The 18,343-nt window shown below is 41.0% G+C and overlaps 1 protein-coding gene across 1 annotated transcript in view; it reads left to right on the top strand.

Annotated features, from left to right (window-relative positions):
- NAA25 (N(alpha)-acetyltransferase 25, NatB auxiliary subunit) overlaps nucleotides 1-18,343 on the top strand; it is an 85,662-nt gene that overhangs the window by 42,782 nt on the left and 24,537 nt on the right. The window contains exons 12-15 of the mRNA XM_025403772.1: nucleotides 6,335-6,542; nucleotides 7,358-7,447; nucleotides 13,119-13,299; nucleotides 14,021-14,120. Of these exons, the coding sequence (XP_025259557.1) occupies nucleotides 6,335-6,542; nucleotides 7,358-7,447; nucleotides 13,119-13,299; nucleotides 14,021-14,120 (579 nt within the window). The remainder of the gene's footprint in view (nucleotides 1-6,334; nucleotides 6,543-7,357; nucleotides 7,448-13,118; nucleotides 13,300-14,020; nucleotides 14,121-18,343) is intronic.

Raw genomic sequence — 18,343 nt, 5'->3', positions numbered from 1 at the left:
CTTATGCCTGTAATCCCAGCACTTTGGGAGGCTGAGGTGTGTGGACCACCTGAGGTCAGGAGTTCGAGACCAGCCTGGCCAATAATGGTGAAACCTTCTCTCTACTAAAAATACAAAAAATTAGCCAAGTGTGGTGATGAGCACCTGTAGACCCAGCTACTTGGGAGGCTGAGGCAGGAGAATTGCTTGAACCCAGAAGGCGGAGGTTGCAGTGATCTGAGATCACAGCAACCACATGGTTGACTCTCCAGGAATTTATGCTGAGTGAAATAAGCCAATCTCAGAAGTTACTTATGATTCCGTTTATTTAATTTTTTTTTTTTGAGACAGGGTCTCACTCTGTGGCCCAGGCTCATTGCAACCTCCGCCTCCTGGGTTCCAGGGATTCTCATGCCTCAGCCTCCTGAGTAGCTGGGACTACAGGCACATGCCACCATGCCCGGCTAATTTTTGTATTTTTAGTTAGAGACAGGGTTTTGCCATGTTTGCCAGGCTGGTCTCAAACTCCCGACCTCAAGTGGTCCACCCGCCTCAGCCTTTCAAATTGCTGATAGTACAGGTGTAAGCCAGTGTGCCTGGATTTTTTTTTTTTTTTTAACTTTTGAGAATTGGGCAACACTTTATTCTATAAAATAGAACAAGTGTTCCCTACTGTTGAGTTTGCAGAGTTCTTTATATATCCTAGATACAAGTTCTTTGTCGGATATGTGGTTTCAAATGTATTCATCATCTTCATGAAATTCTGCAGTACAAAGTTTGCATTTTGAAGTCTAGTGGGCTCTCCTTTTAATGTCTTCTTTGTTTCTTTGTTTCTTTCTTTTTTTTTTTTTCTTGAGACGGATTCTTGCTCTCACTCTGTCGCCCAGGGTGGAGTGTTGTGGCACGATCTCTGCTTACTGCAACCTCTGCCTCCTGGTTCAAGGGATTCTCCTGCCTCAGCCTTCCAAGTAGCTGGGATTACTGGTGTGCTACCATGCCTGGATGATTTTTGTATTTTTGGTAGAGATGGGGTTTCACCATGTTGGCCTGGCTGGGAAGGTTGGAAGTCTTTCTGTGATAGGGCTGCCACCATCCGTTCTCCCAGAAAACTTTCTGTTGTCCCCATGTGGAATGGATGAAGTGCACTGGAAGCACAGTAGATATACTTAGAGTATTTTTTTAGTGACCACATTTTTAGTCCATGAAGGTTCAATACTTTGGCAGACCTGGGGTTACACATTTGGGGCAGATAGAGCAGTGTATTCCCCAACTGATAAGTAACCAGTGGTCTCGGGTTCTGAAATGACTGCTGCCATTCACATTGGTTTAGTAAAGCTCTGTTTGAGTTGCTGTGGTTATAGGGCTCAGGCCAAGCCTGGAAGTTTCTGGATAAATTGTAACACATTCGGAAAGGAAAGTTATGGGTTATAGGAGGATTTAAAAGCATATAAGAGGGAAAAATGGTTGAGTGGAGGAGAGGTTTGGTCTGTCAAGGACAGAGTGATACTGCCGTTCACTTATTTGAAAAGCTGTATTTAGAAGAGGGAGGAGAACAGGGACCAGCAAGAAGTTCTACAGGGAGCTCAGAATTTGACTCACTGAGAAAAAGATCTTTCTTAGTAGTGAGAATTCTCTCGAATACTGTGTGGGAGCTTCATGTTACTGGAGGGATTGAAGTGGAATGTAGATAAACCATGTGGGAGGGATTCATTCAGTAAGTGTCGAGCATATTGTGTGCTAAGCCCTAAGATAAGGAATAACTGATCTTGTCTTACAGTGCTTATTGTCTTGCTAGTTGAAGCATCAAATGGTGGGGCTGCATTAGAGGAACACTTGCTGCTTTTAGCTGAGATTCATAAAGGTTTGCTACCATGAATCTAGTACCAGTAACCTTTTCTGTACAGCTCTATTTCATTGGTATGTTTGAGAATCTTAGGTCATCTCATGTGATCCCACATAGTAAGAATCATCTATTCAGATGACCCTTACTAGAATGCTAGCAGTGATAAGCTCTAGTCACTATTCTGAGAATAAGGATTTAAAGCTGTTACATTGAGTTTATAGTCCTAGTCTATGTAAATTTTACTTGAGAGAGGTAATTTTGCTGCCACTTTTTGACTGTAGAATGACTTCAGTAGGTAAATATCCTGTCACTCAGCAAGTATGTTTGTCAGAGGATTACAAACTGTCCAAGTCAAGCTGAGAATTGTTGTCCTAATGAATTATGAACCAAATCTTTTTAAAGTCTGACTAGCCCCTAAGAGTGAGCCAGTGAGTTCAGTTATCCTGAAGTGGCTTACCCTGGGTATGTTGTAATCTTTGTTTCCTTTGCTTTAGGGTTTTAGCTAAACAATAAAATGATTCTAGTTTTTTTTTTTTTTTTTTTTTGAGACGGAGTCTCGCTCTGTTGCCCAGGATGGAGTACAGTGGCATGATCTTGGCTCACTGCAACCTCCACCTCCTGGGCTCAAGTGATTCTCCTGCCTCAGCCTCCCCAGTAGCTGAAATTATAGGTGTCCGTCACCATGCCTGGCTAATTTTTTTTTTTTTTTGAGACAGTTTAGTTCTTGTCGCCCAGGCTGGAGTACAATGGCGCAATCTTAACTCACTGTAACCTCCGCCTCCTGAGTTCCAGTGATTCTCCTGCCTCAGCCTCCCGAGTAACTGGGATTACAGGCGCCCGCCATCATGTCCAGCTAATTTTTTTTGTATTTTTAGTAGAGATGGAGTTTCATCATGTTGGCCAGGCTGGTCTTGAACTCCTGGCCTCAAGTGATTTGCCCGCCTTGGCCTCCCAAAGTGCTGGGATTACAGACCTGAGCCACTGCACCCAGCCTAATTTTTGTGTTTTTAGTAGTGATGGGGTTTCACCATGTTGGCCAGACTGGTCTCGAACTCTTGACCTCAAGTGATCCACCCACCTTGGCCTCCCAAAGTGTTGGGATTACAGGCCCGAGCCACCGCGCCCGACTGCTTCTAGTTTTTATTTTTTATTTTATTTTATTTTTTGAGACGAGTTTCACTCTTGTTGCCCAGGCTAGGGTGCAATGGTGCCATCTCGGCTCACTGCAAGCTCTGCCTCCCAGGTTCAAGCAGTTCTCCTGCCTAAGCTGCCCGAGTAGCTGGTTTTACAGGCATGCACCACCATGCCTGGCTAATTTTGTATTTTTAGTAGAGACGGGCTTTCTCCATGTTGGTGAGGCTGGTCTCGAACGCCCGACCTCAAGTGATCCACCCGCCTTAGCCTCCCAATGCTGGGATTACAGGCGTGAGCCACTGTGCCTGGCCTCAGCGATTCTAGTTTTAAAGGAAATATTTTACACAGCAGTAAAACTGTACAGACTAAAGAATGAGCAGATTGTTTTGTAACAAAACCTTGTCAGGAAGATTTTTCTTTAGCATCCACTAAAGAAGGCCGCAATAAACCTAACTAATACATAAAATGGCTTGCAAGGTTAGAAGAACTGGCAGTAGAAACTATGCAAGCATTTAATCAAAAACATGAAAATAATGGCTAGGCATGGTGGCTCATGTCTGCAATCCCAGCACTTTGGGAGGCTGAGACAGGCGACTTGAGTTCAGGAGTTTGAGACCAGCCTGGCCAACATGGCAAAGCCCCATGGCTACTAAAAATACAAAAATTAGCCAGGTGTGGTGGTGCATGCCTGTAGTCCCAGCTACTCTGATGGCTGAAGCAAGAGAATCGCTTGAACCCGGGAGGTGGAGGTTGCAGTGAGCCGGGATTGCACCACTGTACTCCAGCCTGGGCAACAGAGTGAGACTCTGTCTCAAAAACAACAACAAAAACATGAAAATCAGTGCTACAGTTTGTTAAAAGTATGGAATATATATATCTGATCATAATGATTAAAATTAATAGAATTATAGGTAAATTGAAGCAAATTCATTACAGATGTGAAACTGCAGGATGAGTGGGATTTTGTTTTAATTTTTTTTTTTCATTTGTATCAAAAAATTACATGTATTGGAGCTAGGCGCAGTGGCACGCACCTATCATCACAGCTACTCAGGAGGCTGAAGCAGGAGGATTGCTTGAGCCCAGGAATTCGAGTCCAGCCTGGACAACATAGTGAGACCCCTTCCCAAAAAAGGAAAAAGAAATACATGTGCTGTATACAATTGAAAAAGTCAGATAGTATCACAAGGCTTGTGTTGAGAGGCAGTAGTCACTCTTTTTGTTCCAGCTCAACAGATGCAAATCACTTTCAACTAAATTCTTTTGTTATTTTCCTCCATATTTTGAGATTATTTTCATATTTCCTCCATATCTCTATATTATTTCAATTTATTTTTATAGTTATAGTCTTAAACTATTGGTGCCCTTCTGTGGAAAGTGATTAGTTGTTTATAACAAATCAATTGCCCCCTTATATACTTAGGATAAAACATAAGATTCTGTTCTCTCTACCCTTCTCTTCACCAATGTAAGAAATGCTTTCCATTCCAAAATGCCTGTTTGCTACTATCTGTTTAGGAACTTACATATTTGTCTGATAGCATTCTGGGATATGGTTGGGAGTACGGGGTGGGAGCCTGAAATTATCACTGAATAAGCAAATTTCACTTTATTCCCCTGTTTTCAGCTATGACTGCTGTCTCTGACTCTTTCTCTGGTTCAGCGCATTACGGCTATAAAACCCAGGCTATTCTACTCACACTTAGAAATTCCGTCTGTGGACTTGGGGAGGGGCCTAACTTCTTAGAAATTTATATATTCTATTTTAGTCCCATCAGCACTTTAGCCTTTAGGGACACCTGGTGCCCTTAGTCTCTGAGTCTTCCAAGATTCTGTGACTAGAGTGCGCTTCCTGCTTATTGGGGTCTGCCTCATTGCGTACTGTTAGATTTCGGTGTTCTTGGCAACATAAGTTATTTCTTACCAACTGTTCTTGTATCTTTTGAATCTTGATGATTTTTATTTGCTGTCGTCTCTCATTTCTTCACATATTCTTTTTTTCTTCTCTTTTTTGAGACAGGGTCTCACTGTGTCACCCAGGCTGGAGTGTAGTGGTGGGACGATGGCTCACTGCAGGTTCAAACTCCTGGGCTCAAGCCATCCTCCTGCCTCAGCCTCTTGAGTAGCTGGAACTACAGGCGTGCACCACTATGCCTGGCTGTGTTTTTTTATTTTATATTTTTAGTAGAGATGAGATCTCACTATGTGCCCAGGCTGATCTTGAACTCTTGAGCTCAAGTGATTCTCCCATCTCTGCCTCGCAAAGTGCTGGGCTTATAGGTGTGAGCCACAGCTCCCGGCCTCTTCACACATTCTTGATCTTTGTGGGTTTATTCTTTTTTTTTTTTTAAATATGGAGTTTCACTCTTGTTGCCCAGGCTGGAGTGCAGTGGCGCAATCTTGGCTCACTGCAACCACCGCCTCCTGGGTTCAAGCGATTCTCCTTCCTGCCTCAGCATCCTGAGTAGCGGGGATTACAGGTGTGCGCCACCATGCCTGGCTAATTGTTTTGTGTATTTTTAGTAGAGATGGGGTTTCACCATGTTGGCCCAGCTGGTCTTGAACTCCTGGCCTGAAGGGATCTGCCCGCCTTCTCCTTCTAAAGTGCTGTGATTACAGACCTGAGCCACTGCACCCAACCTCTTCTTTTTATTCCTTACTGGCATCTTAATAGGATTTTAGAATTGAGAGGAAATAAGCATGTGTTTAATAAATAAATGACTAGAACTGGTATGTGGGTTTTATTTTGTAATTTTAATCCAAATTTAAAGGATGAAAAACATTTTAAGGCAAGATGTAACCATTGGGAGAAAACTGGATGAATGGTGTATGGGATCTCTGTTATTTCTCATAGCTGAGCATGAATCTATAATTATAATAAGTTCAATTAAGAAAAATGTAGGGTCACTGACATGAGGTAAACAGTGTCTTTCCATGTATAACCTTTCCTTTCAGAATTTATCAGCATAATGACAGATTAAAATTTAAAAAATTTTTTGGTAATCTGCTCTTTTCTATAGTCTTCCTAATGTTTTCATTGCTGTAATATATATTATGTTAATATGCTATAAGTTGTGGAACATTTTCAGAATTATAAAAATCTTTCACTGCCTGTAGTACATGGTATTGACGAATACTTTTGGCCAGTAATGAATGAGTGTGCCAGTTTCATTGGAGCTTCACCAGTGTTGTGTGCTGTCACAAATTTTTTTCATTTTAGCTATTTTGGTAGATAGAAAATGGTGTATAAAAGGAATTTTAGTTTTTGGGTTTTTTTCTTGATGTCTTTTTCTAGACCATTTCAATTTCTGTTAATTATGGCCTACTGAAGACTAGTTGTGTTTTGAGACCTTTGCTCCTTTTTTCCCCACTTTGCAGTTTATTAATCAGTTACTTGGAGTTGTTCCTTTGTCGACACCAACAGAGGATAAGCTGGCACTGCCTGCTGACATCAGAGCTCTGCAGCAACATTTGTGTGTGGTGCAGCTGACGAGGTTACTTGGCTTGTACCACACCATGGATAAAAATCAGAAATTGAGTGTGGTCAGAGAATTGATGTTAAGGTACCAGCATGGACTGGAATTTGGTGAGCAACCATTCAAAATGTGCAGTAGTTCCCTGATCTACGCTAAGACTTAGAAGTCAGTCTTTTAATCACCTGTAGCACCCTGTTTTAATGAGTTTTGTAAGGAGACTATTTTGTCTGGGAAGACCATCTAAGTAATATGATGTAAAGCCTTTCTTAAGCCTGGAGTTTTAAATAATTTGGATTGGCTTTCAGTTGTCTATGTTCTTGATCTGATGAGCTACCTTTTTATTAGATTGGGGCTCATATAGATGGCATAGTTTATAATTATCACATTTTCTGCTTGTAGGCCTAAGTATTCTTAACATATAGACTGTAAGTGAACAAAAGGAATATTGTAAATTGTAAGATAAATATTTAGTTTAGAAATAGATGATCTTCAGATAGGTGTGGCTTTTGCTAGATATATGTGATAGACACATAATTGTCTGACTATAAGATGTCAGTATTTATCTGTAATCTAAAGAATTAGATGAAGTCAGGAGCATATTGTGAATTTAGTTTTACATGGCACTTGGCTTATGTTCTTTTCTTCACTTCGACCTCCTTCAAATCTTTCTTTTCTCCCTTTGGGACCATCATAGATACCACCTCTGCTCTGGAACCCTACCTTCTGTTCCAGCTGAGTGTGGTTTCACCTTCTTTTGAACCCTTTGATTCATGGTTCATATTTTTCTCCTGATACTTATCTTGTTCTTAATTTTCTTTTACTTTTCCTCTATTCCCTCCTGTCACTTTCCTGCTTTTAAAAACTCCTATGGGGTCAGTAATAGTTGAACAAACATTAAAATAGATATGATTTTTTTCCCCCATAGGGAAAACCTGTTTGAAAACAGAATTGCAATTTTCTGACTATTACTGTCTCCTTGCTGTCCATGTGCTTATTGATGTATGGAGGGAAACAGGTAAGTAGCAGTGATTTCAGTTCAACTTTACTTTTTGCTTTTATTGATTATAAGTCCTGCATTCTTTTGTTAGACTAATTATACAATCCACAAATTTTATTTATGCTTTTTAGGTTCTACTTTTCTTGATATTTCTAGGGTGCTTCCAGAAAAACCTGTTTTGGCCAGGTGCGATGGCTCCTGCCTGTAATCCTAGCACTTTGGGAGGCTGAGGCGGGTGGATCACCTCAGATCAGGAGTTCAAGACTAGCCTGGCCAACATGACGAAACTTCGTCTCTACTAAAAATACAAAAATTAGCCAGGCATTTTGGCGCATGCCTGTAGTCCCTGCTACTTGGGAGGCTGAGGCAGGAGAATTGCTTGAGCTTGGGAGGCGGAGGTTGCAGTGAGCCGAGACCGTGCCACTGCACTCCAGCCTGGGCAACAGAGCAAGATACCGTCTCACAACAACAACAACAGCAACAACAACAAAAACTGTCTCCAGTTTATCCCCTTGTAACCAGGATAATGTTAAATGAATGGATATCTGTTCTGTTTTTAAGTGTTTGTGAATAATAAGTAGTGACTATTAAAAAAATACTATGACAAAGCTACAAAAATTAAAATACAATGAAACTGACTGAGAAATACATGCACAGGCCTATGGAACAGAATATCTTTTATTCACTTCAAAAAATTGTATATACAGGAAAATGCATTCTTTCTGGAATATAGTCTGTCTCATTTAGGATAAAAATATAAGACGTGGTAAAGGAAGCATCATGAGTGATTGGGGAAGAAAAGGATGATTCAGCAAATGGTATTGGGTTGCCTTTTCTTTAGGTCCCACACCCTGACACCTCTTATTAGCAGTTTTGGAGAAAAAATAACTTTAGGTGCTTATTGCATATTATTCATGAGAATTAAACTATAGAAGAAACAAAGGGCTGAAGAGGCAATGGTAAGCAAGATAAACACAACCTCTGCCCTCATGGATCATTTCACAGAGCTCTCAGTTTTGCTTGTTGTTGAGATGGAGTTTTGTTCTTGTTGCCCAGGCTGGAGTGCAGTGGCGTGATCTCAGCTCACTGCAACCTCTGCCTCCTGGGTTCAAGTGATTCTCGTGCCTTAGCCTCAGAGTAGCTGGGATTACAGGCATGTGCCACCACGCCCGGCTAGTTATTGTTTTGTTTGTTTGGTTTTTTTTTTTTTTTGAGATGGAGTCTCGCTCTGTCACCCAGGCTGAAGTGCCGTGGTGCCATCTCAGCTCACTGCAAGCTCTGCCTCCTGGGGTCATGCCATTCTCTTGCCTCAGCCTCCCAAGTAGCTGCGACTACAGGTGCCCGCCACCACGCCCGGCTAATTTTTTGTATTTTTAGTAGAGAGGGGATTTCACCGTGTTAGCCAGGATGGTCTTGATCTCCTGACCTCGTGATCCGCCCACGTCGGCCTCCCAAAGTGCTGGGATTACAGGCGTGAGCCACCGCGCCTGGCCAGGTTTTGTATTTTAAATAGAGACGAGGTTTTGCCATGTTGGCCAGGCTGGTCTCAAACTCCTGACCTCAGGTGATCCGCCCACCTCAGCCTCCCAGAGTGCTGGGATTCAGGCGTGAGCCACCGCACCCGGCCTTATCATGCCATTCTTAAAATCCTTCAGACCTCAGGAAGCTGAGGCTTGAGCCCAGTAGTTCAAGGCTGTAGTGAGCTATGATCACACCATTACACTCCAGCCTGGGTGACAGAGCAGGACCCTGTCTCTAAAAAATTTAAAAAGGAAAAAAAATCCTTCAGAGGTACGCTGTTTTCCTGAAGATAAACGTCAAGTGTTTTAGGATATTTTATAATGCTATTTATAATCTGGCCTGTGTCCACATCTCCAGATTCTTAGGTATTTGTGGTCTTGAATCTGCTTTAAAATTTTTTTGCAACTATCACTTAACATCATGTTGCCTGTCTTTGAAATAACTTTCTTACCTCCCTCATCTAACTTTTACTCAAATGGTGCCTTTAACAAAGCCTGTCTTGATTTTAACTCCTTCACCACTGGGGATTTTATGCTCCTCTGAACTTCTGTAGAACATTGTATGTAACCATATGGTAGTGTGGTTTTTTTTTTTCAGTTTGTTTTGAGATGGAGTCTTGCTCTGTTGCCCAGGCTGGAATGTAATGGCACGATGTTGGCTCACCGCAACATTGTCCTCCCGGGTTCAAGCGATTCTCCTGTCTCAGCCGCCCAAGTAGCTGTGATTATAGCACGTGCCACTATGCCTGGGTAATTTTTGTTTTTGTTTTTTGTTTTTGAGACAAAATCTCACTCTGTTACCAGGCTGGAGTGCAGTGGTGCAATCTTGACTCACTGCAACCTCTCCCCTCCTGGGTTCAGGTGATTCCCCTGCCTCAGCCTCCCGAGTAGCTGGGACTACAGGCGCCCGCCGCCACACCCGGCTAATTTTTTGTATTTTTAGCAGAGACGGAGTTTCACCATGTTGGCCAGGATGGCCTCCATCTCTTGACCTCGTGATCCACCCACCTTGGCCTCCCAAAGTGCTGGAATTACAGGCGTGAGCCACTGCGCCCAGCCTGATTTTTGTATTTTTAGTAGAGTTGGGGTTTCACCGTGTTACTCAGACTGGTCTCAAACTCCTAACTCCGGTGATCTGTCCGCCTCGGCCTCCTAAAATGCTGGGATTACAGGTGTGAGCCACCGAGCCCAGCCCATGTTACTTGTTACACTGTATTGTACCAAGGATGACAGTGAAATCCTTGTCGTCAGGTAACTTGTTATTTGGGCCCCTAGATTCATGAGGCTGCATAGGGCAGCAAAAGTCATTTTTACATGAAAACATTAATGAACTGCTCACGTAATTTGATCCCCACACAGATAGCCTTTCTTACTTATGCGTAGCATCTGTTCTCACCAATAGTGACTATGGCTTTGCTAGTCTCATATATTAATATTTTGAGCAAGATACGTGGCCATATGATAATAGTAACAACTGACAGTTGATTAGCAGGCATGTGAAAGTACTTTACACAAATTAAACAATTTTATTTTAGTTTAGTTTATTTTTTTGAGATGGAGTCTCGCTCTGTCGCCTGGGCTGGAGTGCAATGATGCAATCTTGGGTCACTGCAACCTCCGCCTCCCAGGTTCAAGCGATTCTCCTGCCTCAGCCTCCTGACTAGCTGGGATGACAGGCGCGCACCACCACACCTGGCTAATTATTGCATTTTTAGTAGAAACAGGGTTTCACTATGTTGGACAGGTTGGTCTTGGACTCCTGATGTCGTGATCCGTCTGCCTCGGCCTCCCAAAGTGCTGGGATTACATGCATGAGCCACTGCGCCCGGCCAATTTAAACATTTTAATAATATAGTTACTATCACGGTTTTATAGATGAGAGAAGTGGAGGGCAGAGAGAAAAAAGGTAAAGTGTCCAAAATCCTGCAGTGCAGACAAATACATGGGAATCATTTGCAAAATGAAATTGTAGATCTTGTAAAGATGCAGGGCTTCTTAAAGTCAGTGAAAGGGATGATGAAGTATTCCAGTCACAGTCATAATCATTGTTCAAGGTGCACCTGGCAGAACTTAGAAATCAATAGAAAGTTGATGAGGGCATTTAAAGAGATTCATTTGAATTCAAAAGGATGGAGTGCTTCAGGAAGTTGATGTTCTCGAATATTTTTTTCTGAAAGGCTTTTTTTTTGGAGACAGAGTTTCACACTGTAATCCAGACTGGAGTGCAGTGGCACCGTAGTAGCGCTCTGTAGCCTCAACCTCCTGGGCCCAAGGGATCCTCCCACTTCAGCCTCCTGGGTAACTGGGAGTATAGGCACATGCCACCATGCCTGACTAGTTTTTGTATTATTTATTTATTTAGTTAATTTTAAATGTTTTTAAAATTATTTTTTATTTATTATTAAATTTTATTTTTATTTTGAGATGGAGTCTTACTCTGTCACCCAGGCTGGAGTGCTGTGGTGTGATCTCGGCTCACTGCAACCTGTGTCTCCTGGGTTCCATCAGTTCTCCTGCCTCAGCCTCCTGAGTAGTTGGAATTATCCACCACGCCTGGCTAATTTTTGTATTTTTAGTAGAGAAGAGGTTTTACCATGTTGGCCAGGCTGGTCTCGAATTCCTGACCTGAGGTGATCCGCTTCCCTGGCCTCCCAGAGTCCTGGGATTACAGGTGTGAGCCACTGCGCCCAGCCAGTTTTTGTATTTTTTGTAGAGATGGGGTTTTGCCATGTTTCCCAGGCTGGTTTGAAACTCCTGGGCTCAAGCCATCTCCCTGCCTTGTCCTCCCAAACTGCTGGGATTACAGACATGAGCTACTGTGCCCGGCCTATCTTTCTTTTCTTTTGGAAAACAGCATATAGAATATTACCTTAAAATCTTACTGTATGGTGCTTTCATTTTTGCTGCTGTTACTGACTGTAAAAGTAGCTTGTTCAAATTTTGGAAAGCAGTTTACTTAAAATCTCACGTTTTTGGACCTCAAAAGCACTCTATCACTTTTGCATTTTTTTCTTTTTTTTCTTTTCTATTCTTGAGACAAAGTTGCACTCTGCTGCCAAGGTTGGAGTGCAGCGGCATGATCACAGCTTATTGCAGCCTCAACCTCCTAGGGTGAAGCAGTCCTCCCAACCTCAGCCTCCTGAGTAGCTGGAACCATAGGCAGTGTGCACCACCACATCTGGCTAATTTTTTCAAAAATGTTTTTAGTAGAGACGAGGTCTAGCTATGTTGTTCAGGCTGGTCTCAAACTTGTGGGCTCAAGTGATCCTCCCCCCTCAGCTTCCCAAAGTGCTGGGAATATAGGCATGAGCCACCATGTCCAGCTAACATTTTTTTTGTGTTTTTCTTCTCTCTCTCTTTGTGCATATTTTAAGAGTTGAGATCAACTCTTTGTACTAACTTGAATTTTCTCTCTCTGTGTGTGTTTTACTGAACATTCTTGCACAAACATTTTCCTTTGTAATTAAAAAGTCTTCATTACTGTCAAGTAGTTATATGATGTTTCCATGTGTGGAAGTTACCATAATTTACCTAATCAGTCTCCCATCATTATATCACTAGATAGTACGATAACTATTTTTATATATAAAGCTTTATCTGTATTTCATAGTATTTTCTTTAGATGGATCCTAAAGAATAAGTTACTTAATCTTGAAGCCTACAGATACATGTACCTTTTGAAATTTCATAGACCAAAAAAAAAAAATTTTTAGTTTGATTATTAATGAATAAATATTTTCAAACATCCTATTTGCCATTCTGTTAGTAGAGTTACATATGGAAGAAAAATGATGTCTATAGAGAACATCTGTCTGGGGTTTCATAAAGGAAATCCTGCAGGGGCAAGATGCTGAGCTCCAGTTTTCCTTCAAAGTCCATGTCTTCCCAGAATCTGAGATTCTGTAACTTCCCCCCATAAGACCTGGCCACTTAAAATCTGCATCATTTTTGCCGCGGGCATGTTTAAGAATAGACTTAACTATTAAGGGACTCTCTATTTAGGTGAAATTCTCTATTTTGGTTATAGATGTATATCTAAAATTTGTTCTCTGTCATTTAACTTCATTTATAGAGTGGGGGTGATGATGTCAATAAGGTTTTGTTTTTTGTTTTTGGGAAGCTTTCATTTGCTGTCAAGATCAGTGGATAATATTGTATTTTGGTTCTAGGTGATGAGACTGCTGTGTGGCAGGCCCTGACTTTGCTGGAAGAGGGATTAACCCATAGCCCTTCCAATGCTCAGTTCAAATTGCTGCTTGTTCGAATCTACTGTATGCTGGGTGCATTTGAACCAGTGGTGGATCTTTACTCCAGCCTTGATGCTAAGCATATCCAGCATGATACCATTGGGTTGGTAGTATATACTCTGAATAATGAGCAGCCAGCTACACCAATGTGGGGTATACAGGACTCTAAGTTAGATTTTAAAGTTGATCCTGACATTAAGCCTTTTTGATTAAATAATAATCTGTTATGATTCATTGCAAAGCAGAAAGATTTTTATATCTCCCAGCATTTTGTAGTAATTTGAAAATTTGCACAATTTAGAAATGTAAGAGAGTTTTCCTCAGAGATAGCAAACATATATATATATACACACACACATACGCTTTGAACCCTTATTCTTAGCACACATTATTTTGAAGTGTTCATTTCCGCTTTGCAGTTGAAGTTGACACTTGTACTTTATTGACCTCAACAAAGTTTGAATTTGTATTTTGGATTTGTATTTAGACTACTCTTTATTATTATGCTATTATCACTTAATGGCATTTTCTCTGTTGTCTATGGTGCTGGCATTATGTTCTCTTAGACCTTTTCTGTGCCATTAATCATCAGAGTGTAAGAAAGCCTAGTATAGAACTTTACGTCTCCCACAAAACTGAGTTAACTTTTTGCTTTTTTAAAAATTTTAACTTGTGAATTAGATCATTTCTGTGGGTGTATGTTTTAGTGTTTTCTTATGCCTAACTATTTTTTTGCCAAGTAATTGAAGCGTAATATTTGTTACTTGAGGTAGGTAAGTAAGTATAACATGTCTTTTTTTTTTCCTTCTTTCCTTCTGATCTAGTTATCTTTTGACCCGATATGCTGAATCTCTAGGTCAGTATGCTGCTGCGTCCCAATCCTGTAACTTCGCACTCAGGTTTTTTCACTCCAACCAGAAAGATGTAAGTGAAAAACTATTTTTTAACGTGATCTTGCCTGCTGACTGCACACTGTTGAGGAGTGCGTCACCTCATGTCACAAGTACACGTGTTAAGGTGCACTATGCTGAACTAGCAAGTGCCCTTAGACCACAGCTTACTGTCCAAGGCTGGTAGGGAGAGGTAGAGAGTTATTTGTGTTTGTTAGAATGGGTGTATTTGATAGATTCTTTGGAAAGTTGCATTTAAAACTGGTATTTAGTGAATGGGAAGTGTTATTCATCTTAGACCTGTCTTTTGATCTCTAAGAGACTTTTCCAAGGGTAAAAGAAACAGCCCATAAGCATTCATAGCCTGGGATGCCATTTAACATTCTGCAGTAGCAGCTGCTCTCCGTTACTTTTATTTAACTCTGAAATGTATGTCCATTGTGCTGTTTGCCAACAGTGAATGTACTTGTATTTTCTTAGAAAATTAAAAGGCATTCCAAGAAACTTAGGTGAATAATATGTTTTTTAAAGTAGAAATAAATAAAATAGAGCTTCTCTGTGCCATAATGAAAGGATGGGATTTGCACCATATTTTTCACTGCAAGCAGACTTGGGCTCTATTTGTTGGTTAAGCAGAAGTTTTTGTAGGAAAACCATATGGTCTGTACTCAGTTGACCAATTGTGAAAAACTGCCCAACAATGAATGTGGAGAAAATGAATGTCTCCAGGGTGGTCACTGCCTACTTGGTTTTCACAGACTTCTAAACCTCATCGCTTGAAGTTGGCTGTGCCAGCTGTCTGCCCATAGCCTTCCATTCTCATGGTCTACCAGCAATTAAGGAACTAGCAAGGAAGCTAGTTTCTGGGGTTCTTCTTGGCAAACACTCATGAGGATTTTTTTTAAACCCTTTCGTTTTAGTATAACAGGTTGACTAATCTATCTTCCATCTAATTCTTTAAGGGTATGTTGTATTAAATAGAAGCATTTCTGAACATGGGATATAGGTTTGTTCTCAGTTTATGATAATTACATTCTGACAAGTTTCAGGGAATGGCCTAGAGGGCTGGAGTAGCAAAAGGACAGCTCGGAGCAGATGGAAAGCAGCCTCTTGTGCTTAGATAATGAGCTGTGTACCATCAGTTGGTTCTTAGTCCTGTATCCCCTCCCCAAAGTGGTCCCCCTACCCCCTCCCAGTGATTGGTATCTCCGTTCAGACCTCATTTTGTGGCACGCCTCTGATCAGGGAGAGAAGAAAATGAGTATTAGTATCTGAGCATGTTGCTCAGAAGGTGTGCTGGCCTGGCTTAGTGGTCAGAAGGTCATCTCTAGGATGTTGGGTTTCTAAAATCTAGCATGGATGAACTATAAACCTATGAATTTTCATTGTGTGTTCAAGTATCTGTACTTGACCTCCTGTTTTCAAGAAGTTTCATTAAAAAAAAAAAAATAGGATTGGTTTCCTCATCTCATTTATGCCCTCATTTCTGTATTTATAAGATAGATTAAAGAAACATTTGATTTACTGAAGATTCCTTTTCAAAGGTTTGTTTCTCAAATAGCTTTGAGGTAGTGGGAGCAAATAAGGGATTCATTCCAGCCCGGTGGCTTTTCCTCTAGCTTTCAATCATCCAGCATTCTAGAAGAACTGTATTACTCATGAAGATGTGGTCAATAAAGACACATTACTTTATATACATCAGACTTAGGCTTTAATTTTTTTTTTCCCACAAATATTGTGTCTGAAGAGTTTTTTTGAAAGAAAACTCTAAAAATAAAATTACAGAAGTATTATAATATAGGCAAAGGAGACCCCTGGGAGCAATTTGAGGGGATGTGTCATCCTCAGTGTTTTTTTTTTGTATCTTTGTTTGATGTTTTGCTGATGGTTGTGTGTGGCAAAAGTGACTAATTCATCTGAATGTATGTGATGTTGAACCTGATAAAATGATAGCATTTTATTGATCAGAGACTAAGACACTTCAAATATATTTTGATTACTGCTAAGAAGATGGAGCTTATTTAATCTGCTGAAAGGAGAAAATCTTGAGGAGTCCTAGAGGCAAAAGAAAAATATGGTACAGGCTGGGCACAGTGGCTCACACCTGTAATCCAAGCACTGGGAGGCTGAGGCAGGTGGATCACCTGAGGTCAGGAGTTCAAGACCAGCCTGGCCAACGTGGTGAAACCCCGTCTCTACTAAAAATACAAAAATTAGCTGGGCATAGTGGCAGGTGCCTGTAATCCCAGCTACTCGGCAGGCTGAGGCAGGAGAATTGCTTGATCTGGGAGGTGGAGGTTGCAGTGAGCTGATATTGTACCATTATACTCCAGCCTGGGTGACCAGAGAGAGACTCTGCCCCCCGACCAAAAAAGAAAAACACAGTACAGCTAGGAACATGTAGCTTGACCTTAATGTTGAGTGCCAGATAGAGACTGTGATGTGAGCTGTTTCCTAAAGAAATCTAAGGCTAAGAAAGATTATGATTGTAGTGTCTTACTGTGTGTGTTCAACCTTGTGCTTAGAGTATTAGAAATATCTCTCTTCAAATCCAGAGTTCTGTACTCTGCGTCTTCTGTTCTTGGTAGTTTTTGGGATCCCCGGATGCTTTTTCCTTGGGTGACTGATGCATTTCAATTCCCACCTAGCTCTTTGACAGAACACTTTTACTTAAATGGAAAATCTAGTGTTCTGCTTAGTAACATTTTGTGCTATGGGATTGAAAGTTGTATTTGGAAGGTCTGCACAGGGATTTTCTTTCTAGAAAGGTTATTTTCTGTTGTCATCTTACTTTGGAATAGATTTTTAAAAAAATATGAGAATGAGCACTAGATTTTCATATCTTCAAAAGTCACTTATGTGTTTTTACTTCTTTAAAATTTCACTTTAAAATCTCTATTTTACACAAAAATTAGCTGGGTGTGTTGGCAAGTGCCTGTAATTCCAGCTACTTGGGAGGCTGAGTCAGGAGACTTGCTTGAATCTGGGAGGTGGAGGTCACAGTGAGCTGAGATCATGCCACTGCACTCCAGCTGTCACTCTTGGGTGACAGAGTGAGACTCTGTCTCAAAAAAAAAAAAAGTAAAGAAAATCAAATCTCTATTTTAAGTATTCACAAAGATCATTATTCAGGGGTTTTATGTCCATATATTTCACTAATTTTTACAGTGACCAGGGTTCATTTCAGGAATCCATTCGGGATCTAAATAGCCTCATTGGTGCGTAAATTAGTAGAAATAGGTACGGACAACATACTTTGATATTCAAAAGTCTTTAAAGTGCCTGTGGCTTTCAGTTTTGCCTGCAGTTCCAGTGCGGGGTTGTTTCTTCACATAGTACTACTTCCATAGCCTTGGTCCTACTGGTTGCATCCCAGGCCCTTGTCTAGCTCTGCAGTGGTACTTTACTGCAGTGTTACAGAAGGACTATCTAAAAAAGATAAGCCAGAGAACTGTGACTACCTTCTTAGTTTGTTAAAGACTATACTCTCTTCGTTACCCCTTATTTTTCTCTTTGAAAAGCCATTGCCTTTTTTTTTTTTTTTTTTTTTTAAATAAAGTGGTGCTCCACGGACCACTTAGAAATTAAAACTGCCTCTACACTTGGTAAGGCTGGGTTGCCTCCTTAAATCATAACATACTTTGGAACTGTAATTATAACTTTGATTGGAATTACTAAAGTCATATTTTCTTTTTGATTAATTGCTGAATCATGTGTTCCTAACCAGCTGTTTTTTTTTCCCTGCCCCAGCTGTAATTTCCTATTACAAGAGCTGATAGTAAACCTTGCTGTGTTTTCTAAGCCAAGGGGCCATAGGATAGGCACATGTGTTTAGAGTATCCTGGCCTCCTCTTGATAGGGTGTATCACTGTCCTTTAATCAAGCTAGAAGGTATACTCGAGCTTTTTCAGGTAGTCCTTCTTGAAACCTGCAGGATCACAAGTAATCTTTTTAATTTTCTTGTGTCCGTCCGTCTTTAATTTCTCCAGATACTGCAGGCAAACAGCTCGCCGAGGTGTCCCATGGGGGTTTAAAAGCCGCATCGAATGCAGTTGAATTAGCGCCCGTGGCGCAATCCCGCGGCCTGAAATGAACCCTGCAAGGCTGTATATCAGAGGGTATGTTGTTGACTATTGGCCTATTTTCCTACTGGGCAAATTATTCAGACGTAATGGAGATGGGGGCAGAGCTGATTAACTGAGGCTGTGTAAAAAGACTGTTTTTTCTAGAAAGGATCTTTTTTTGGGGCAGACATCA

Source organism: Theropithecus gelada, chromosome 11, assembly GCF_003255815.1.
Source record: "Theropithecus gelada isolate Dixy chromosome 11, Tgel_1.0, whole genome shotgun sequence".
NCBI lineage: Eukaryota > Metazoa > Chordata > Mammalia > Primates > Cercopithecidae > Theropithecus > Theropithecus gelada.
Note: the sequence above shows the minus strand (reverse complement) of the source record. Positions and strands in the feature narration are given on the sequence as shown.